This window comes from Macrobrachium rosenbergii, chromosome 2, assembly GCF_040412425.1.
Source record: "Macrobrachium rosenbergii isolate ZJJX-2024 chromosome 2, ASM4041242v1, whole genome shotgun sequence".
Lineage (NCBI taxonomy): Eukaryota > Metazoa > Arthropoda > Malacostraca > Decapoda > Palaemonidae > Macrobrachium > Macrobrachium rosenbergii.
In genome coordinates, this window is record NC_089742.1 from 26455482 (window position 1) to 26480847 (window position 25366).

The 25366-nt window shown below is 34.7% G+C and overlaps 1 protein-coding gene across 1 annotated transcript in view; it reads left to right on the plus strand.

Moving 5' to 3' along the window:
• Positions 1 to 1349: 1349 nt before the first annotated feature.
• Positions 1350 to 25366, plus strand: part of LOC136849659 (FMRFamide receptor-like) — a 41171-nt gene continuing 17154 nt past the window's right edge. The window contains exon 1 of the mRNA XM_067122966.1: positions 1350 to 1934. Coding sequence (XP_066979067.1) covers positions 1352 to 1934 — 583 coding nt within the window. The 5' untranslated portion in view covers positions 1350 to 1351. The remainder of the gene's footprint in view (positions 1935 to 25366) is intronic.

The following is a 25366-nucleotide window of genomic DNA, read 5'->3' on the forward strand; positions in this document are numbered from 1 at the left end:
CACACACACACATATATAAATATATAAATATATATATATATATATATATATATATATATATATATATTTATATATATATATATACATATAATGTACAAATTTTAAAAATCACATCAAAAGAATGATCAAAGACTGGAGTTATGAGTAAGAAAACTTCCTTTGGGCAAACAAAACAATGGTTATTAAAAAAAGACATTAAATACCAGAAAGAAAAATAAATATATACAGTATTATCTAATGCAGTGCAAGCCACTGAAAGGCTATTGAACAAACTACTTTGCTTCACTCAGTTGTATTAAATTCTGGAACTTTAATAACTAAAATAAGTGGCGTGAAGAGCCCTGGAAATGATTGATATAAAAAGCATTATGAGGAGAACAAACAAAATTTCACCTGGTAGCATCAATTAATAATGTAAATTGAGATTTTTGTATATATATATATATATATATCATACACATATATATATATATACAGTATATATATTCATACACACATATAACATACATATATATATATATATATATGTATGTATATATATATATATATGTGTGTGTGTGTGTGTATGTGTGTGTGTGTGTGTCACCAAACAATTGTAGTTAGTCAGATAATTTTAATATGGCCACTGTGGAGTTGTAAGAAGGAACAGTGAGGTCAAGAATGTTTTTGCACTCTAGTAATAACTACTGTCTTGTTTTTCACTCGATTAAGCAAGGGTTTATTGGGGAAATATTGAGCAGAAAGACAGAGGAAATAAACTGGAATCAGAGAAGAGTATTCCATAAAAATTTTTAAAGACCAACCACATAAGAGAGAGAGAGAGAGGGAGAGAGAAAGAGGGAGAGGGAAAAGGAGAAGAAAAGTTTAGAGGAAGAGAGAAGGATCAACGAGAGAGAGAGAGAGAGAGAGAGAGAGAGAGAGAGAGAGAGAGAGAGAGAGAGAGAAACTCCACTGCATGAGCTCCGAGTCGACCCTACTACCTCCAGTCGCGCGCACAGCACAGGCCGAGTGAGAGAGATCCGGAGAAGATGAGGAGGTCTCTCCTGTTTTAGAAACATCAGAGGAAATTGTCATCTCCTGAGTTTAACATTTGTGCTTCTTGTATTCCTTGATTAGAATCTACCGTTTCAGATTACACTGAGTGTAATGATTGCCGAAAATAATTTCTTCAGTTTGACGATGCACTTTCACGAGTTGAGTATGAAAACTTTCAAGAGGACCTCGATTTTGGAAGCACTTGCTCTCATTTGCCCTCACAGAACTATTCTTGTGCAGATCTTACTGTAAACTGGCCACCATCAATCATCATATTACTGGTTAGCTCTTTTTTTTTGGTAACCAGTGGATAGTGATGGAAATGATCGAAAACATTACACTCAACGAGAACCTCGTCTTCTGGGGTATGCTCAACGCTTCCATGGGACCCAACTACTCCCGAACCAGCAGCAATGACATTCCTTTCTCTAACGCGGAAGAAGAAAACTTCGAAAACTTTCCCTTCTACGACGACACCCCCCTCGTCGACTTCCCCCAGAACATCTCGACTTTTGCCAACTTGTCCGAAGCCTCATCGAGTAACTCGACCCCGTCGGCGCCTTCTTCTGCGTCTCCTTCTTCCTCCTCCTCCTCCGCCGCCTCTGGTAGCATCTACGAGACGTTCATGGACGAGTCGCGCCACTGGGTCCAAAAGGTACTGGTGCCCTTGGTCATGTGCGTGGGGGTCGTCGGAAACAGCGTGTCCATGGTCGTCCTGACGAGGAGGAAGATGAGGTCGTCCACCAACAGCTACCTGACGGCGCTGGCCATCTCGGATCTGCTGTACTTAATCTTCGTGTTCTTCCTCTCGCTCAAGCATCATCCGGATATGCAGCATCCGAGACACTGGCTTTACTGGCAGTATGTTCGGTACGCGTTGTGGCTGACGGATGCCTCCAGTAAGTCTGGTTTCGCACCCAACTGTCTCCCCTGGGGTGGAGGATCGCACACATACAAAGCAAGCAACGCCGATATTCCCGTCTGCCCCTTTCTCTCTCCTCCTTTCGTCTGTTTGCCTGGCTCTCTCTCTCTCTCTCTCTCTCTCCCACTGAATTCTTCAAAAAAGTACTCCACAAGCACCGATATTCCTCTTATATCTCTTGGAATGAATTTGTTCCTGTAGCAAGGTAGATACGCTCCGAATTCTCCATCTCTCTCTCTCATTGAATCCTTGTGTACATATTCCTAATAGCACGATATTTCTCTCTCTCTCTCTCTCTCTCGTTGAATCCTTTCTGTACATATTCTAATAGCACTGATATTCCTCTCCCTCTCTCACTGACTCCTTAAGGTATATTTCAACAGCATTCATTCCTCTCTCCCTCTCGCATTCCTTCAATGACTTTGTCCCGTAGCATAGATGACTCTTAATACTTTTATTCCACAATAATTCCCATATAAGGCCATAAAATAGTAACTCTGTGCATGCTAATAATTCAATGTACGCTCTGCCCTGACTCACTGATCTTTCAGACGCCCCCATATCTTGCAAAAGTATATTTCTCTTTCTAGGTCAGGCAATGCTATTGATAATGAACTAATGAAACTGTCCGCTAGGTAATTGAAAAGTTATACGGTAAATAAAAGGAAAGGCTTCTAGTGAAGGGTAGTGATGGCAGATGGTGATTTTCTGTTTAGGGCTTGTGGAAGAATCCAAATGTACTTCACAATAATATCAGTTGATGTGAGACATTTGTCTGTGCTTTAAGAAACTATATTGTGTTTGGCATATCATAGACTGCGTGTGGTTCACAGTTAGCTATGCAATTTTATACTTAAGTATGAAGTGGAAAGATATATATATTATTATATATATATATATATATATATATATATATATATATATATATATATATATATATATATATATATATATATATATATATATATATATATATATATATACATATATATATATGTATGTATGTATGTATGTATGTATGTATGTATTATGTATGTATGTATGTATGTATGTATATATATATATTATACATATATATATTTATATAACATATATATAATAATGCATATTATGACATATAATATGTATATATTATATAATATGTATTATATATATATATATATATATATATATATATATTTATATATATATATATATATATATATATATATATATATATATATATATGTCAGAAGCAGGCATAGATCCCTACCTACCCCATAACATATCAAGACCCTTTTATTCTAACATATATCATTCAGTCCCCTGTTCCTTCCTTCCTCTTCATGAACTATACAAAGCCTGGCATAAAATTACATACACCCCATATATCCACTGTACATCATAGATCCTTCATTACCAAATAACCTAATTTTTCTCGTGATTGAAAAGGAATCAATTTTTCCCAGGCAATACCGATGCAACTAAGGAAGCTAAATCAGTGAAACTACCATTCGATTTTGTCCTGGTCTCAGAATGGCAATTGTCTTTTGATTTCATTCACTCAAGAGCTCTAATGTCTCTCTCTCTCTCTCCCCCGCAAAAATACAACCATTTTCATTGAGGTGATTTGTACTAATTGTATGAATAAAACGATCGCCTTGCATCCTTTGTTTTGGGGCAGAATTCATTGTTAGAAAAAATTTAATATTTCAATACTCGATGATTCCTCCCATTTAATTATTAATGGCCGATTCCTTACTTACTCTCCTCCTGAAATATGACCGATATCATCGGAATTATTTATAACGGCGGCATTCGGCAATTGCTTTGCAATTCAATTCCGTAAATGGAATACGCTCTGTAAGCGGATCAAAACCCTTTGTCCGTAAGGCTGATTATCATTTTAAAATCTATTTTTCTTTTCTCTGTGTATAACCTGCTCAGACTACATCTCTTTTTCAGGGAACCAATCATCGCTCTTATAGAGGTCATCGCGAGATGTAATTGGGCCGAAATTACTGGAAGTAATTGATATCTCGTTTTAGATTAGGTCAACTTTTTTGTTTTCTGTAAAAAGAAAGCTATTGTGCCGGCTTTGTCTGTCCGTCCACCCTCAGATCTTAAAAACTACTGAGGCTAGAGGGCTGCAAATTGGCGTGTTGATCATCCACCCTCCAATCAATGTAAACACAAATTGGCAAAGCCCTAGCGTTAAGTAGCTTTGGGATTTTATTTGCTGTTGTGTTAACTATACTTCGTGCTTGGTAACGATATAAGAAGCACCACTGGCCATGGTTGTGTTTCGTGAGCCGAGGCTCATACAGCATTTTACCGAGACAACCGAAAGATAGATTTATTTTCGGTGGTCTTGATTATACGCTGTACAGAAAACTCGACTGCGATGAAGAAACTTCGACCCATTTTTTACTTTTTTTTTTTTTTTAACTCCGGTACGGATTCGTGTGAGTGATGATGATAATGATAATATTATAGGCGGAATTTTAACCCCGATTGTCATTTTGTTTAGAGGCAAGCGCTGATTTAGATAATCTGTTGCGGAAAGGGTAATATACTGACTTACATTCTAGATTTCTAATTGTTTAAAGACGTCGAAAGAGAATTTTTGAGAACGTTTGTCATTAATTGTAGAGAACGTTCTGGTAATTGATCTTGACACAGAGTTTAGGAATAAATCTGGTCTTTGTTTAGTAATGAAAATATAACTAAAAGATTAAAAAACCTTTTTATTGATTAATTACTATTATCTTTTTTTTTTGGTCTAACACAGTCATCCTATTCGACTGGGTGGTTTTTATAGTGTGGGGTTCCGGGTTGCATCCTGCCTCCTTAGGAGTCCTCACTTTTCTCACTATGTGCGCTGTTTCTGGTAGCACACTCTTCTGCATGAGTCCTGGTTACCAATCTAGTTTTCCAGATCTTTCAGGATCTTGGGATCAGCCAGTGTTCCTGTAATTATGGGTACACTCAACAGCATATCCTATATCCTTCTATTTCGATTTTCAGGTCTTAATACTTATCAATTTTTTCCTTTCTTTCTCATTCACTCTGGTGTCCCATGGTATTGCGGCATCAATGAGTGATACTTTCTTCTTGATTTTGTCAATCAACGTCACGTCTAGTCTATTGGCACGTATCACCCTAACTGTTCTGAATTATTATTATTATTATTATTATTATTATTATTATTATTATTATTATTATTATTATTATTATTATTATTCAGATGAACTCCTATTCATATGGAATGTTTCATCATATGGGGCGCTGATGAAAGTCATATTTAGTTATCATGTATATATGCAACGTATATACATATCTACATTATAAATGATGGGTTTTAGTTATGCAAATAATGTCCAGTTTTAAATGAGGAAAAGAATCTCGCTTTTGAAATATCGTTTAAAGCAGTGGTTCTTAACCTTTTTATTACCACGTTCCCTCTAAGAGTTGGTCCTTCCTTCCACGCCCCCCTTGCATCTATGAGCAAAATTCCCTCCCAGATTTAAAGGCAAATGGGAAAAAAAAGAGAAAGAGAAGGGGTGTTTTTATTCTTTGGGAATGAATTAGTGAGATACCTGACACTGCTTCTTAGTGACTCTTGTTAAGAGAATAAAGAATATAGTTAGAGAATTTTAATTTCTATCAGCTCGGTTCTCTCCAGAAATTGCTGACGCCCCTGGTGAACGCCCCAGGCTTGGAAACCACTGGTTTAAATTATAAAAACTCTTTTCTACCAAATCTCTTTACATGTTAAAATGAGCACTTGATATTAAGCTCTTGTAATGTGAATTTAATGACAACCTTTGTATTATATTAACAAATGGATTAATTAATTATAACGAACACATAAAAAGATTCACTTCAATTTGGATATATTTACGAGAAATTTCTTCTTATACTGCAGTAGAAGGGCAGGCTCCCATTCACTGTACTCTGCAGTAATTAAGAAGCTATATTTGATGCATATGTATGTCTGTACAGTATATATATACTGTATATATATATATATATGAGAAAGAGTATATATAGTATATATATATATATATATATATATATATATATATATATACATGGTATATATATATATACTTCTATATATATATGTATATACATATTTATATTTATCTATATATATGCATATATACATTTATATATATATATGTATATATATATATATATATATATATATATATATAGTTTATTATATATATATATATATATATATATATATATATATATATATATATACAAAACGGCAAAGACAGCAAAAATACAAAAGACAAGTACAGAAATATTCTATTGAGCCGAGGTTTCTTAAACACGATTGACGCAAGAGGCAAGAAGTCAATCTGTTTACCCTCAAAAAGCAAAAGTCAGCAACATCAGCTAATCTTATCCCACGTAGCGACAGCGGCTGACAAACCAGTTGCCCTGACGTGCAGACCAAAAGTCAAATTGCTGTGGCTGCCTCGGAAAACTTTTCTGGCTCGTATATGTTATCTCGGCATCACAGAGAGAACTTATCACCGGGAGGCGGACGGATGGGATGATGTGAACGGAGGTCAGAGAGGGAGAGAAGCGAAAGAAGGAGATAATGGGAAGGAGGAATGGAGTGTTGGGGAATGAAAGACGAGCAGACGAAAGGCTAATTAAGAACAGACTAGTGAGGGATAAGGAAGAATTATGACATCTTTTTAACAGAGAGAAAAAAAAGGAAAGGAAGTGAAAGAATGATCTTACATTCCTGTGAGGAGAGAGAGAGAGACAAAGAGAGACAGAGAGACAGACAGACAGACAGAGAAATTAAAGGGAATGATAAGTTATATAAAGGGTAAGTTGAGGTCGAACAGAAAGTAATAATAGATTAGTCTCCGAATAAAGAATTAGAGAAAAAGAATGAACGTTTTGACGGAAAGAACAAAGAAAGACTAATAAAAGGACAAGGAATATTCCAGAAATATATATATAGAGAGATATATATATATATATATATATATATATATATATATGTATTTATACATATAGACATATATATGTATATATATATATATATATAGATATATATATATATATATATATATATATATATATATATATATATGAATATCTATATGAAAGTTGAAAATATTTAATAAAGTAGTTAGGATTTAAATCTATACAGATTTCTTAACACAAAATGCAGGAATTAACAGAAACATTAATATCAATGGGGAAGATTACTCTAAATTTGTTCATCTTTCCTGTCCTTGTTTAATCGTGAGGTGAATTATCTGAATGAATGAATAGATTAATAATTAATTAGTTGAAATAACAAGTAGATGAGAAAGAAATTAAATTTAAATTCTTTTGCTGAATCGTTCTGAATGTATGTCATTTCTTTTCTCAATCACAAATGACACACGCACATATACGAGCATTCACAGGTAGTTTAGTTATACCTGTTCCTTTATCTTGTACTAATCTTATAGAATACATGAATCCATGCACACCACACAGAGTGAAGAGCAGAGAGAGAGAGAGAGAGAGAGAGAGAGAGAGAGAGAGAGAGAGAACCTCCTCTTTCTTTTGTTGGTGTCACTACCAAAGGACTTCATTCCGAGAGTTGATACATCATGAATATGAAGGTTCTGGCTGCTTTTGGAAAATCAAATGTGTCCTCTCTTTCCAGTGTCTCTGGATGCTGAGAGAGACTCAAAGGTATAACCCTGAGATCCTCTTGAGATAGAGAGATTTCAAGAGAGAATATTTTTGTTTATGTCTCGGATTATTTATTCTTATTCTTCTTCTTCTTCTGAGAGAGTGTGTATTTGTGATAGTATGTTCTGCTGTAGAGTATAAAGAGTGCCTGTTTAGAAGATATTACATGGTTATTTATGCCTTATTTTAATCTGATGTCTCTAAATCTTCATATATATATATATATTAGAGCAAGAGAGAGATATATATATATATATATGAGAGAAAGAGGAGAAGATATATATATATATATATATATATAAATGAATAAGAATATATATAATTTATATATAAGAATAAATAAATAAATAAATATATATATATATATATATATATATATATATATATATGTTATATATTATGTTATATGTATATATATATATATATATATATATATATATATATATATATATATATATATATATATATATATATAAACTGTATAATCACCAATAGAGAAATTAAAAACTATTTTCTGAAATGCCAGCAAGCGTGAAAAAATGGGAGAAATCGGTCCCAGCCTCTCCGATAAAAATTGGAAACTGAAAGGAGTTTGTAAATGATACGTCGATGGAGGTATACAATTTTGAACGAGAGAGAGAGCAGAAGAGAGAGAGAGAGAGAGAGGAGAGAGGGAGAGAGGAGAGAGAGAGAGGATCTGGTTGAAAAACCACTTAGTGTAGCAAGATTTTATAGCACATCTACGACGAGATGAAGGCATGGTCTCCCCACGAGTGCAATCAGAATATTTCAGAGGGCTTTCATTGGAGAGTAGAGAGTAAAAGTTGACGTGTATTTGCAACTTTAGGTCCATGGATACTCTCTGAAAATATGCTATATGCATGCACACGCACACACACACACAAGGCGCAAGAAATTGATGCAAGAGAACTGAACAACTTGACGATGAAGATTCTGCAATAAACTCCATTACGACTAAAGCAGTTGGGTTTCAATGGAAAATGTTGGTGAACACATGCTTTAAAAAATATATATATATATTATAGAATATATATATGATTGTAAAATATTTACAAACAGAATTCCATCAACAGTGAGCCTAGAAATGCCAATGAGAGTAATACAGTATTTCAGAGGCCAACAGTCCTTCCTTCAGCTAGAAGAGATAGAATGACTTAAATTGAGGCATTTTTCTAAGTTATTTTGGCGTTTTTATGTAATGCTTATATTTGATAATACATTACACACACACACACACACACACACTGACACATATATATGTGTATATATATACATATACAGTATATATACACATATATGTGTATATATATGTATATATATGTATATATCTATATGTATGTATATATATATATGTATATATATCTTCATCATCCTGTAATAAAATCTTCCCTAGAATCTCAAATGTGCATCTGCTTTCCTCTTGTAGCTCAAACTACTGAAGGAGTAAAGAAAACGAGAAAAGAAAGATAAATATAAAAGAAAATATTACTGCGGTGATCCGAGGAAAAGCGCTCCAAGCCGCGAGAGGACATAGCCCGCCGAATTCCCACTGTACAAGTTTCCGTCGCTCTGAGCGAAGTTACCGATGCAATATTGAAGTCGAAGCAGCCGCAGCACCAGACCTGTGACATGATTTCATAGCGTCAACGGCATTTCTCTCGGCTTGTTAAATTATGGGATTTATGCGGCGTTAGGTTTTACAAACTGAAGGTGATTGAGTGTTGGCTCGAATTGGAAGGAACCTGTTGAAAGACAAGGAGATATTTTAGTGGTAGCATTGAGCAGAATAGAGGAGATTATAGAATTTAGGCCAACGTCCAAGCGCTGGGACCTATGAGGTCATTCGGCTTTGAAACTGAAACTGACAGTTAAAAGGTTTGAAAGGTGTGACAGGAGGAAAACCTCGCAACTGCACGGCAACAGTTAGAGAGTGTTGAAAGTAAGAAAGAAACGGAGGTACAGTCATAAGAGTGAAAGGAATTGCAGCTTTAGTCGAAGGGACGCTCAAAGAACCTAAGGTATGCCTGCAGTGGTAGATTAGTATTGTAATGCATTTTTTTTAATTCATGCAAGTTGTTTATCTATGATTTTCATTTCTTGAAACAAGAAAATGATGATTATTACTATTACTATTCAGAGGATGAACTCTAATCACATGAAACAAGCCCACCACAAGGGCCACTGACTTGAAATTCAAGCTTCCAAGCAATATGGTGTTCATTAGAAATAAGTGATAGAAGTTAATAGGAAATACGGAAAGAAGTGATCAGTTATTAAAAAAAGAAGAAAGTAAATGAACAAACTAAATGAATAGATGACAATGTAGTAAATTATTGAAATACAAGGAGAAATGTTTTAGGGAGTGAATGCGTTGATTGGCGACCATTCGTCAATATCTGTCCTCGTCTGCTTATGAACATTTCTTTTAGACTCCCAAAATCCTGTTCAAGAAACGTATTAAAATTCTATGGATTTTAGGTTCGCTAATATTTTGAAGAATGTGATTTGATTCTTTAGATGCAGAGTGGTAATAGCATTGAAGGAGTCAAATAATATTCTTCAAAATATTAACGAGCTTAAAATCAATAGACTTTTAATATATTTCTTGAATAGGATATCAGTATTAACTTTCCTCGCAGAAACAAGTTTTTAGTTTTCCGTAAAAGAAAACTGTTGTGCCGGCTTTGTCAGTCCGTCCGCACTTTTTCTGTCCGCCCTCAGATCTTATAAGCTACTGTGGTTAGAGGGCTGCAAATTGGCATGTTAATCATCCATCCTCTAATCATCAAACATACCAAATTGCAGCCCCCTCAGTAGTTTTTATTTTATTTAAGATTAAAGTTAGCCATAATCGTACATCTGGCAACAATATAGGCTAGGCCACCACCGGGCCGTGGTTAAAGTTTCATGGGCCGCGGCTCATGCAGCATTATACAGAGACCACCGAAATATAGATCTCTTTTCGGTGGCCTTGATGCACAGAAAACTCGATTGCGCCGAAGAAACTTCGGCGCATTTCTTACTTGTTTCTATTTAGTTTGACTGTCTCGCCTCTCGGGGATATCGACAGATTCGGAAATACTGCTTCCCCGCTGGAGGTTTTGACAGGTATTCACACACACACACATATACACACACATAAGCGCTCACACTTAAATAGAATCCATTAGTCACTTTTTGCCGGATATGTATGTAACTGAATGCAATAACCACAATGCCCTCTTCTCGAATTCTTCACGCTTTTCTTATACGCTTGTCACTGCACACAAAGCCTTGAGATCCAAATGCAAGAATATGAAGAAATTCTGACGTCTGTGGCAGGATTCGAACCAAGCATCTGAAGTACAAGAAAGAGGTCACGTTTCTGACCTGACCCTGTATTAATAATAATACACACACACACACACACACACACATATATATATATATATATATATATATATATATATATATATATATATATATACATACATATACAGTATATAATATATGTGTGTATGTATATATATATTATATTTATATATATGCACATAAATATGCATAATCAAATACGGTAGTGTTCAGCGGTAATTGCACACTTGTTCGCCTGGAAATTCCGTAACAGGGAATTTCAGAACCTAAATTGAATGCATATTTAACAGTAGCAGATTCAGTACAATTTAACGCAATGCCCGTGTGTATGTGTGTGTGTGTGTGTTTGTGTGTGAGTGTTCATGCGTGTATTGCCTCCACAAATACCCTGAGCAGAAATTCGGAGCAACAGATATTCACTGATATGCAATATCACGACACTGGGAAACTTATCCAGTGGAATAGTTGGACTTGGGGTGAAATGGAGACCACAGAGAGAATCTTCGTCCTCCTAATAGGAATGTTACCTCTGGTACCATTCGATTTTAGCGACGCGAGTACATAAATATTCCTTACTGAAAACAGAGCTGAGTTGTTTTCCATTGCGTTCAATTTGATTCTGAAACGAAAAATTGTTATGATATAAACGAAATATATATATTTTTTTGCGCTCGTGTGCAAATTTCAACATACTTACAGGAAATGTGTGGTTATTGGTTGTGTGTATGTGTACAAATGTAAATAGATGCAGACATGTGTGAATGCTTACGGGAATACTAAGTGGGTACTTAATTATTTACGTGCGTATATATAACTCTGCGTGCTTTTTCGTGCACAAGCAAACTTTAGCAATCCCTACCAGAGCAAACGTATTTCATTCTCTCACACAAACAAACACACATATATATACTTTGTATGCATATATTTAGTATTATGCATATATATGTATATATATATATATATATATATATATATGCATATATATATATATACATATAATTTATCATTTTTATTTTTACTGTAACATATCTTTTACATTAAAACATAATTTATCATTTTATTTTACGCCAAACATATCTTTTTTACCTTAAAACATACGTAAAAATACATGAAAACTAACTTGTCCTTTTTGAAAACCCTCCTAACGACTGCACTCAATTTAAATATAAAAACTAATACTCTCTCTCTTCAGAGACTAATCTCTATATTTTTTTTTTTGTGGAGAGGAATACTTGTTAGCCTTGACAATGTCCCCGCAAAGACGGGGATTGAACGAGGATCTTCCCTACATCCCATGTCAAAGCTGCAAACAAAGAAATGTGGAGAAACTGCATCATCAAGAAGCAACAATGGTACCGATGGAGAACTTGACAATACTTATCTTGGGAAATGTCACCGGATGTCAGTACACGTCTGGAGATTTATGACTCGTGGTTTGGGATGAAGAAAGAATTCTTTTCTAGGTCTAATAGACATAGGCTGCCTACTTTTTTTTTTTTAGATTTCTTTTCTTCGTCAATGTTGCAATTGTTGATGTCGTAAGCAGGTTTTGGTTGTACTGTTGTCTTTGAATTCTGAGAAATCTTGTGATGTCTGGGCTTATATTACACAGCTCTTATGTGACAGTCATGTCTATTAACTTATTTGTATCAGAATATATGACACGTAGAGCTGAAATTCGTCCGTAATTTTAGGATTTGGTAGTATCAATGTTATTTTCTAATCTGATCTACTCTCTCTCTCTCTCCTATATATATATATATATATATATATATATATATATATATATATATATATATATATATATATATATTTATATAAATGGATATATACAAATATATATATATATATATGTATATATATATGCGTGTGTGTGTTTATTTTCGTGTGCACATGGTGACAAATAATTCGTACATTTCAACCAACGAAGTTTTATTGCTCTCTCACTCGCGTGTCATGGAAATTCCTCAAAATCTTCTCGCATGAGAACATAGTTCGGAATGTGATTTGCATATCCAATATTTACAACGCTGCAATAACTGAGACGTTCTCATCAGCTCTGAAATATTGCACTGTGGCCATGACCTGTATTTTTAAGCATTTGGAAAGTGGAATAAACTTTATTGGTGGCGGGACCTTAGTCATTTTGTCATTAGCTGAGTTGATCGTCACTTTGTAATGTAGTTTATGCAAAAGATTTTTTGGACATAGAGGTGGATGCGCGGAGTAACAAAAATGGACAGGATAAAAAATTAAACAATAAGAGGAACCACTAAAGTCGTAGAACTATCAAAGAAGGCCCAGGAAAGAAGACTGCAGTGGTACGGCCATGTGATGAGAATGAGAAGGGAGGAGAGTGATGCAGATGGAGGCTCCTGGTGGGAGAGCAGGAGGAAGACTGAAGAAGCGAAGGTGGATGGATGTAGTTATAGAAGACCTGAGAAACAAACAATTGTCAGAGGACGATGCATTTGATCGAGCCAGGTGGAGGAGGTAAGCTGTCAGAAATATCGACCCCACATAGAAGTGGGAAAAGATGCAGAGAAAGAAGAGGAAGAAGAGGTACTGGCTACGTAGCTACTTTTACGAAAGGGAGAGAGAAATATCGACAGAGAAAGTGAACTCCAAGGCACAATTACCAAATTTCTGTTTACCTTTCCAAATTTTTGAAATTTGTGTTTACACTGTTAGAGCCTTGTCAATCGATTGTAGGTGGTACATTGGCGAAACAACATGGAAGACAATTTTAATCTCAATTTCCCGTTTACCGGCAGGTAGTTCATCACGAAAAATTTAGACCTAAAAAAAAAAAAAAAAAAAATGAAAGCAGATCAACAATTACCAAAGCCCTGGCTGCCTCAATAGAGCCTTGTGCTAGATGGCTGCAATTTGGTACGTTTGATGAAGGGAGGGTGGGTGACCAACATACCAATTTGCAGCCCTCTAACCTCAGTAGTTTTTAAGATCTGAGGGCGGACAGAAAAAAATGCGGACAGAATAAAGTGCGGACGGACAGACAAAGCAGGCACAATACTTTCCTTTTACAGAAAACTAAAAAGAAAAAAGTTACCTCAAAGCAACAATTACCACATTCCTAGCTGCTTCAATAAAGCCATGCCAACAGATCAGAGGTGATACCTTCACAACACAACCCAAAAGATATTTTTAATCAATTTTCCTTTCACGGGAAGGGCAATTCTTTATCAAACTTCAAACCAGCCAAACTATAAAAAACAAAGGAAAGTCGAAAACCTCTGAAAACCTTCGGTCCACAAAGACTGTGCAAATAGCTGCGATCTCGTCAGAGTCTCATCCATCAACCGAGTTTCCCAAAGGGTGGAAGGAATGAAATCTCGTGCCTTCTTGTGCGTCGTATGATTCATCATCCCGGATTGAGTTACAGGCCTCATTGTCGCCTCTGTCATCATTCTCGGTCTATATCCGGACGAGTCAGGTACCATTACCAGAAAGTAAAGATTAGTGATTGATTTTAATGTTCGAAGATTTTTTTTTTTTATTGGCAGAACTTTAAGTAACATTTTTTCTGTGGTACTCTTATGAAAGTCATGTATGTACTGTCAAGGTTTTCTCTCTCTCTCTCTCTCTCTCCCTTCCCCTTCCCCCTTCCCTCCCTCTTCTCTCTCTCTCTCTCTCTCTCTCTCTCTCTCTCTCTCTCTCGCAAATATTTCAACTGGGGGCTATAAATTTTATTCCCTCGACATCCGGATGAAATATGGAACAAGGTGATTTAATAAAAGAGGGTGAAATATTAGTCTCATTTCTTATCGATAATTTCCTCAAAAACTCTTTGTTGAAATTACAATGTTTTTGTGGCAAATTCACGAATACTGTATCCGGATGCATTAATCACGTGTGCTGCTACCTGCGTAAGCTGTTGTGGATTCGATGGGGATTGTAGATAGACTATTTTGCAGTGGTAAGCCATTATGCAAATCGCTGCTTCATTATTATCATTAAAATAATTAATTTAGGTAATGATAAGTACATAAGTATGCTTGCATAAACTGTCAGTCACACAGAAACACACACACACACACATATACACGCGCGCGCGCGCGCGCGCAGACACCCCTATTAACAGATTTGCAACTTTTTCGGACGAACTCGAGATAAGAGATTTGACGTTTTACGAATTATCCGTCTGACTAGGCAGTGTGTAAGTGTGTGTATGTGTGTTTGTTTGTGTTTGTGAGAGAGAGAGAGAGAGAGAGAGAGAAGGCTGCGGGAGAAAGTAATTGTTACTTTTGCGCATAAAAGATTAAATAACTGTCAAAAAAAACTATTTAAAGCTAGGTGTATGTGTGTTGTGTGTGTGTGTGTATGAGAGAGAGAGAGAGAGAGGGCGGCGGGAGAAAGTAATTGTTACTTTTGTGCATGAATGATTAAATAACTGTCAACAAAAAACAAAACTAGTAAAGTAGTAAAGCACAACGATATAAAGCAAATGAGAAAATAATCAAAACTAAGAATTAAACAGTACCACATAGGATCAAATGGTATTATTAAACTCAAAACAAAACGAGAGAATAAAATTAAGGATCAAACGGAACGATCAAACTAAAAAAAAAAAAAGTAAAAAATGCGTCGAAGTTTCTTAGGCGCAATCAAGTTTTATGTACAGCTACTTCAGCGCATAATCGAGGCCACCGAAAACAGATCTATCTTTCAGTGCGGTCTAATACTGTATGAGCCGCGTCCATGCCAACCACAGCTCAGTGGTAGCCTGTCCTATATCGTTGCCAGAAGCACGAAACTAGCAACCTTTTATCAAATAAAACTGAGAGCTAGAGGCTGCAATTTGGTATGTTTGATGAATGGAGGGTGGATGATCAACATATACCTTTGCGGCCCTCTAGCCTCAGTAGTTTGAAAGATCTGAGGGCAGACAGAAAAAACTGCGGACGGACAGACAAATCCGGCACAATAGTTTTCTTTTCCAGAAAACTAAAAACAATAAATCTAAGAAACAAATCTCTCTAACATAAAATTCCCACGGCAGAAACTAACGCAACTTCTACGGAGCATCACAAAGCTTTGAATTTTATGAAGAGTGTTTACATATTCTCATAGAATCCTCACCTCTCTGAAAAAAGTGTATCTCAACGATGTTATAAACAAGTAAAAACTACAAAGAAAGGGTAGCCAATTAACCAATGAACCAAATTAATTAGCGTAGTTGCCTTGAGAAGGGGAGCATACCCTTTTTACTGATCACCAATAAAAAGTACCGGATGATTAGATAATTGACTGAACGTCGAGAGGGATCAAACGAATGAGATGCAGGTGAATGGGGTAGAAGGAAGAAGAGGTGTCGGTTAATATCCCGTTTCTCATATTTTTTCCTTTTTGTTAAGTAATAAATGTCGGGTGGTCGAGAAAAGATGCGTTCACGGGAAGGTGGTTGTGAATATAACTTTCTACACTGTGGTCTCATGGCTGGAAACTATATATTTTTATGTATATACATATATAAATATATATATATACATATATAAAATAAATAAATATATTATATATACATATATATATAAAATATGTATATATATGCATGTAATATAATATGTATATATACATATATATGTATATATATATATATATATATATATATATATATATATATATATATATATTTACTCTCACTTGTGACACATTTCGTAAAATTATCGAAACCCTAAATTTTTCCCTCTTCTTTACAGTATTATGATTATTTAGTGCAAAACAAAAGACAAAAATAAAAAAAAAAACAAGCAACAACTTAAAAAATAATCCAAACGAATAGAATTGACCTCAAAAACCGCGTAGAGAAACAAGAAGATACTGCAGACCTCAGTCAGTGTTATATATACATATGTATATATATGTATATATGTATATATATATATATATATATATATATATATATATATATATATATATATATATATATATATATATATATATATATATATATATATATATTTATACACACTACACATATAAATATAGATATATATTATATATATACATACGTATATGTGTGCGTAATATGCGTATGTATGATTATACTGTATATATAATGATGTCTTTCGTGGTATCTGTTTTTATGGCTTACTGTCTGTCTGTATGGCTGCTTTTCTTTGTGGAAATCCGGAGGCTGGGTTATGTGTCTTCTTCCCTCTCTCTCTCTCTCTCTCTCTCTCTCTCTCACACTCACACACACACACACTGCAGTCATGATGTGTTTGTATGCATGGAATCGCATATATCTATATCAGATTTGTGTCCGGGCGTGGTTGTATTGGGCAGTGAGTGACTGCAGACGCCTTGGTGAATATCGAAGCTGCTGTTCAGATTGGGGTGTGTATATGTATATATATATATATATATATATATATATATATATATATATATATATATATATATATATATACATATATATGTATATATATATATATATGAATATATACATATATATACATATATATATATATATATATATATATATATATATATATATATATATATATATATATATATATATAATCTTGATATCACTTATTGTTCTGTACTGTCATGATTCATGAGGTTGATAAATAAATAAATGCGCATTGCAAGCGATTTATGAGGTTGAAAGGTAAATAAATGAGCATTAAAAGCAATTTATGAAGTTGATAAATAAGTAAATGAGCATTTAGAGTGATTTTTGAGGTTGACAGATGAATAAATGCATATTTAAACTGATTTGTGAAGTTGATTGATAAACAAATGCACATTTAAAGCGATTTATGAGGTTGATAGATGAATAAATGCTCAATTAAAGCGGTTTATGAGGTTGATAGATGAATAAATGCATATTTAAACCGATTTGCGAAGTTGGTTGATAAATAAATGCACATTTAAAGCGAATTGTGAGGTTGATTCATGAATAAATGAGCATTTAAAGCGATTTATGAAGTTATAGATGAATAAATGCGCATTGAAAGTGATTTATGAGTTTGATAGATGAATAAATGCGCATGTAAACCGATTTATGAGTTTGATAGATGAATAAATGCTCATGTAAACAGATTTATGATGTTGACAGAAAAATAAATGCGTATGTAAATCGGTTAATCAAATAATTAACGAATAAATGGATGAATACAATAAGTAATGGTAATTTGAAATGAACTCAAAATCAATTAATAATAATTCCTTAAGAAAACCTTACACTTTATGGCATACTTTTTTTTATTTTCAAAAAATTTCAGAGCATATCTCTTCCTATTGTATAATGATATCTTGCACCAACATCCGGTCTAAGGAAAGCGTTGTTGAAACTCAAATATCAGTTTTGATTCTGAATGGTGAAGCTTCTGATAACTACCGCATTTAGAACTGGCTCGTATTTGGTACAAACTCTGATAATCTTGCCAGCAAACAAAGAAGCAATTAAACCGGACAAATACATTACCATCTTGGCGGATGTAATCACGAACTCGAATAAGGATTTCCAATTTGAACAATGGGAGCGATACTTTGTTTCCTTTCTGCATTCTGTGGTAAACATAGATTGACACTGACGAAAACCAAACAAGAATTTTTAATGACTTATTATCTTTTTCGTTGAATCAGTATGGAATTTTTATACAGGGAAATTCTTAATGATGTATTGGTGATTTGCGGTGAAAGGTTTTAACGGGAATTTGACAAAACTTGAAAACTGAATCACTTAACAACTTCTGGGGACGAATGGAAAATTCGGAAGCAAAGTCCTTTATGTCACTGGCAATAAGAATAAAATAAAAGGAATGCCAATTAAATAGAAGATAAATGAACACTACTGCTTACATATGATGTCAGGAATGAAATCGTTAGATATAAAAGGTGAAAGAAATTTTAAAAAATAGTGAATAGAGAAACCTTTACAAAATACATAAAATATAACTGTAAATAAGGGTATTAAAAAGATTTAAATAAATTTAAAGTCTCTCTAGTTATTTTACATTGAATATCCATCATAGTCCCTTTCCTAAAGCAAAAGATATACAAGCTTTACGAAGACATCAGCCTATCCATATTATCCTCATTTTTCAATCGGTTACCCTGATTTTTTCGTCTCCTTCGTATTGGACTACCTACGCCCTATAAAAAAAATCGGTCTTCCGTATGGGGTGGTAGTCACGTTTCCTAGGAATTCTTGCGCCGTTCAGAGCGACGGCGACGGCTGCGTGCTGTCTATAACAGATGATTTATGGCCCTCTGAAAGGAATAGATAGCACGTTCACCAATAGACTAATTGGCTGGCGACGCCGCTCGAGGAAACTGAACGACAGCGAGCTTACGAAAGTTGAAATTCATTAGCTGGTCAGAAATGGGTAATTAAATACTGTACATCTTCTTCTTTCTCCGCATCTTTTCCCACTTCTTTGTGGGGTCGATGGTTCTGACAGCTTTCCTCCACCTGGCCCGGCAAACACATCTTCCTCTGACAATTGTTTGTCTCTCAGGTCTTCTCTAACTAAATCCATCCACCTTCGCTCCTTCAGTCTTCCTCTTGCTCTCCCACCAGGCACCTCCATCTGCATCGCTCTCCTCCCTTCCCATTCTCATCACATGGCCATACCACTGCAGTCTTCTTTCCTGGGCCTTCTTTGATAGTTCTACGACTTTAGGAGTTCCTCTTATTATTTAATTTTTGATCCTGTCTATTTTCGGTACTCCACACATCCACCTGAGCATTTTCATCGCTGCCGCATCCAATAAAATATGTACATGTGTCCGGTTAAATAGTTGGGAGAGATATACAACAAATTTTTCTTGAATTGTGCGGTTGAATAACTGGGAGAGATAAACAACATAACATATTCTTTAAGTGTTAATGATTTGAGATAATAAGGAGTACATATGATTGATTGTTATGAATTTAGATAATCTGGAGCACAGATGATTGGTTGTGATGCTCGCGTCACCAGAGAGAGGGGCCAGGATTCCTTTCCCAAATTGCGTATGTTGACTTACGAACTGACATTAATTAGGAAGTGGTACTTGGTCGCCTGTGAGGGGTCCCAACCAAGGGAGGGTAACGAAATCCCATAATACTGCATTTAGAAAAATGGAAGGGTGCTGACGTATATATTGACAAGTGCTTGTCACGTAAGAACATAAATCAAAATAATAATGTAGGGTAAAGAATACGAATAAATAAGCAGGAATATAAAAAATCTTGCTCTTAATATGCATACGAAAGAGAGGGAGAGATGCAAATATTGAGTCAAAATAACTGACTAAAAAGCGAACACACACAAAAAAAAAAATTAATTTCCGACAAAAAAGAAAGGTAGCAAGCAAGAGAGAGAGAGAGAGAGAGAGAGAGAGAGAGAATGTCCAAGACTCTATAATGGCTACGAGGACACACACACACACATACCACCCCCACACATAATAGTCTTAAAAAAACACACACACACACACAAAAAGAACGGACAGAAAACCAAGGCCTCATCATGCTGGTCGAGATGCGACATGTTTGCTAACCACGATCCTAATTAACTTAGGGGAAAGGTTTTGCCCTCTCTCTGTCACCACACTTCCTTTGATCTGAGAGGAAAGAAGCTCTTCTCTCTCCCTCTCGCTTTCCAGGGGATCTTTTCATCATCTTTGATTGGATTTGCAAGAACCTTGTTTGTCTCCTTAAATGACCTAATTTTTTGAAGTCAAATCGCCGGTGCTTACTCGTCTCGCTCAAGATCTTAAAATTCGCGAGCAAACACTGACTTTTCTTCATTTTTGCGGGGTTTTTAATTAAAGGAGTCACAGGATCCTGCTTTAAACATATCGCGGTCTGAGAAGGGTTTGCGCAATAGCGTTGCGACTTCCGGAGTAAGAGGCAGCCAAGACGTTACAAGAATATCTGGAAACTGATTTGTTTGGTTATGTTGTGTGTGCATATTAAGGTGAAAAACATTGCTGACTAAAATTAGTAGATCACAGAGGATGCTTTAGTTTGTTTTTGGACATAAGATTGCTTCCTCATAGACATTAATGTACACTTATATGACACTCACATATGTATATATATAAATATATACTACTGTATATATATGTATATATATGTTTGTAACAGACACCTCACACGTCTCGGCTGTCGACCTAACCGCGCAACGTCTCCTCGCTGCTGGGAGAAAGGGCGCTGGTGACTGGTACAATACATGTACATACGCTACCGGGGTCTAAGCGATGACAGGCAGGGCAGCCGATCGAGCCAACAAAGTCTACCCCAAAGCCAAATCAAAGTCCTTCACAAAAAAGGCATCGTGCTTACCCCATACAAATGGGAAAAAGCACGTTAAAAGAAGAATGTATATATATGTTTGTGTGTATATATATGTGTGTGTATATATATATATTATATATATATATATATATATATATATATATATATATATATATATATATATATATATATATATTCATCAAAGAGGTTAGTAGGGATGGCTCCAGAGAAAGAGCAAGACATTAGTCACTGCCACATTCGTACTTCAAAATTCTGAATCTTAAAATGGACTCCCTCTCCCTACATAAAGTACTCCCATCAATAACTTTAGCTGCTTTCACTGAATACTTATCAGCAATACGTCTAACCCTCACCACACTAATCACTTCCATCTTTCCCCGGCTCACTGGTTTTCTGTTCATTATGACTTTCCCTTTCCCACAACTGTTTCATTCCATCTATAAAACACTTTGTTGGGCTTACACTCTTGAAGAATCGTGACCTCATCCTCTCAGTCTTATATGGGTATGACACTGAGTTTCTCTGTAGGTAAATATACTTGAAAAGTAGCCACATATGATGAAGAATGTTGCTAACACCTATTAGCATTACCAAAATCTTAATATTTTCAGGATTGTCTTCCGCTCTTAAAAGTTCGTGGTCTCATTCTCTTAATTTGATATTCGCATAATATTGAGCTAATTTGGAGGTAAGTATACTTGAAAAGTATGCACATATAATAAAGAACGTTGCTGATATCTATAATCGTTTAAAAAATCTTAATTTTCTCAGGACTGTCAGAGATAAGGCATTACTGGCCCTATTTGTTACCGGAATCCTAAGAAAAATCCTTCTAATCCTCGAATGCCAATAAACAATTAGGGGAGTTAATTCAGTTCGAAACAAGGTGATATCCCAGGGGCTTCTCTGAAGTTCCCCCAATTTCCTTTCTGTTCGTTTCGTCTGAGTTACGAATTGAGGAAACTATATATATAGGCTATCAGGTGTTTAGTTCAAGTTCTCTTGGCATATTAATGCAATAGAATTCCATAGGAGTAGATAGTATAGTCGATGCGTGTGAGGGTTTTCCAAAGCATTTCCACTTATGCATATTGCCTGCATGGGTACATTTGTGCAGTTAGAAATATGCAAATTCTTTCCAAATGTTCATATATCCACAGAAGTGGTTACACACACACACACACACACTTTATCACTTACACAATTGTTATGTGTGTATGTATGTATATGTATACACACACAAAACATATATATATATATATATATATATATATATATATATATATATATATATACATATATATATATATATATATATATATATATATATATATATATACATATATATATATATATATATATATATATATATATATATATATATATATATATATATTTATATATACATACATATATATATATATATATATATATATATATATATATATATATATATATATACGTTTATTCATTCACCATCTATAAGCATGAAAAGCAATGCCAGTTATATTTATAAAGAGTTTTAATCCTACATGCCCTAAAAAAAAAAAAAAAAAAAAAAACCTTGAACTCCACTGTTGGCTCAAAGACTGTTCAGTAAACCCCCTTGATATCAAGAGGGCTGAAGATATCAAGTCTTTCAAGAAAAAAATACACTTTTTTTTACTCTCTGAGTGTTTTGACAGTGCGGATTTGAAAATTAATATTGGGTAAGCCGTATGCAAATCTTATTACGTCTGCATTGTTGTATGTGTGAAAAGTAAGTTTGCGGGTCCAGCAGAGAGCATTCGGTGGAGAGGGACCTAAAAAAAAAAGAAGGTGCAATAAACAATAGAAAGATAAACAGAATACAAACAGGCAGGATGAGAGAGACCACCAGCAAACAATACAAAAAGTAAACAGAATATAAACAGACAGGTTGAAGGAGACCACCAGTAAACAATAAAAAATGAACAGAATACACATAAGTAGGTTGAGAGAGGCCACCAGTAAACAATACAGAAAGCAAACAGAATGCAAACAGGCAGGATGAGAGGAACCACCAGTAAACGATACAAAAAGTAAACAGAATACAAACAGGCAGGTTGTGAGAGACCACCAGTAAACAATACAAAAAGCAAACAGAATGCAAACAGGAAGGTTGAGAGATACCATCAGTAAACAATACAAAAAGTAAACAGAACACAAACAGGAAGGTTGAGAGAGACCACTAGTAAGCAATACAAAAGTAAACAGAATACAAACAGGAAGGTTGAGAGAGACCACCAGTAAACAATACAAAAATAAACAGAATACAAACAGGCAGGCTGGGAGAAACCACCAGTAAACAATACAAAAAGTAAACAGAATACAAACAGGAAGGTTGAGAGAGACCACCAGTAAGCAATACAAAACATAAACAGAATACAAACAGGCATGTTGAGAGAGACCACCAGTAAACAATACAAAAATAAACAGAATACAAACAGGCATGTTGAGAGAGACCACCAGTAAACAATACAAAAATAAACAGAATACAAACAGGCAGGTTGGGAGAAACCACCAGTAAACAATACAAAAATAAACAGAATACAAACAGGCAGGTTGAGAGAGACCACCAGTAAACAGTACAAAAAGTAAACAGAATACAAATAGGCAGGCTGAGTTAGACCACTAGTAAACAATACAAAAAGCAAACAGAATGCAAACAGGCAGGTTGAGAGAGATGACTAGTAAACAACACAAAAATAAACAGAATACAAACAGGCAGGTTGATATTGCCGAAATCCCAGTGCGGAAACCTGTTCTCGAGCGCATAAAGATAGACATAAAGTTTTGCTACCATAATCGCACGCGCGGAAAGGTGCGGAAATAAATTGAAACATTTTTTTCGAAAAAAAAAAAGCGTTCATTAGCATAAGCTATTAAACAAGACTGCCAGCTCTAGAACACGCGCGCGAAAGAATACAAGGTAACAAAAAAGATTATATAACGCTGGAAAAAGTTTTACGATGTTATTCCATTTATTTTGCGTTCCTTTCTTTTCATCAGCTTTGAATGAAAAACTAAACGTAAAGTTTGGTGGTTTCTCGCCTGTCTTTCTTAAACAAAAGAAACCACTTTTTTTTCGAGCGCATCGTCAGATTGTCAGAGAAAAACAATAGCAATTCTGTCAGCGCGGTTTGCATTGCAAGGTAGAATATCTCTTCATTTTTCGCCTTCTTGAGAAGCAGAATGAGCCTGCTTGTTATCATCGACTTTTTTCATTTTTTTACGTATAAAAAGAATCATTCCCTTTTGTCTCTCATAAGATCTGGACGAGAATAAACTTCTCTCTCTCTCTCTCTCTCTCTCTGCAAAATTCCTCTGAGCTCATTTGGTCTTATACCTTCCTATTAAACGTAAGTTGTAAGTTGGAGAACCGTTGCATGAAACAATCGCATGAACAACGCCAGCATGGCTGTGAAAGACGCGACTAAAGCGAGACAATAGCCAAAGCAACAACAATAACGCCCGGGAACAACAACAACTGCGGAACAACGAAGCCTAAAAACAGAAATGAGAGTGATGGCGACAATAACAGCATTGATAATCCTGAACAAAACCGAGTGGAGGACAAAGAGGAAAACATTAATAAAAAAAAATGTCTAAAAAAGTTTTTAAAATTGCGACAATGTAAAATAAGTAGGAAATATAAACAGAATCAAGCCAACACGTTCATTAAGTATATATATATATGTATGTATATATATATATATATATATATATATATATATATATATATATATATATATATATATATATATATATATATATATATATATATATATATATATTTAATATATATATGTATATATATATATATATGAATACATATACTGTATATATATATATATATATATATATATATATATATATATGTATGTATGTATGTATGTATGTATGTATGTGTGTATGTATATACAGAGCTTCATAACACTATCAACAACTTTACAACAAATGTGTAAAAAACCAAACTGTCTATAAAATACAGTCAATATTACAAGTACACAAAACAATCAATAAAAAAAACAAAACAAAAA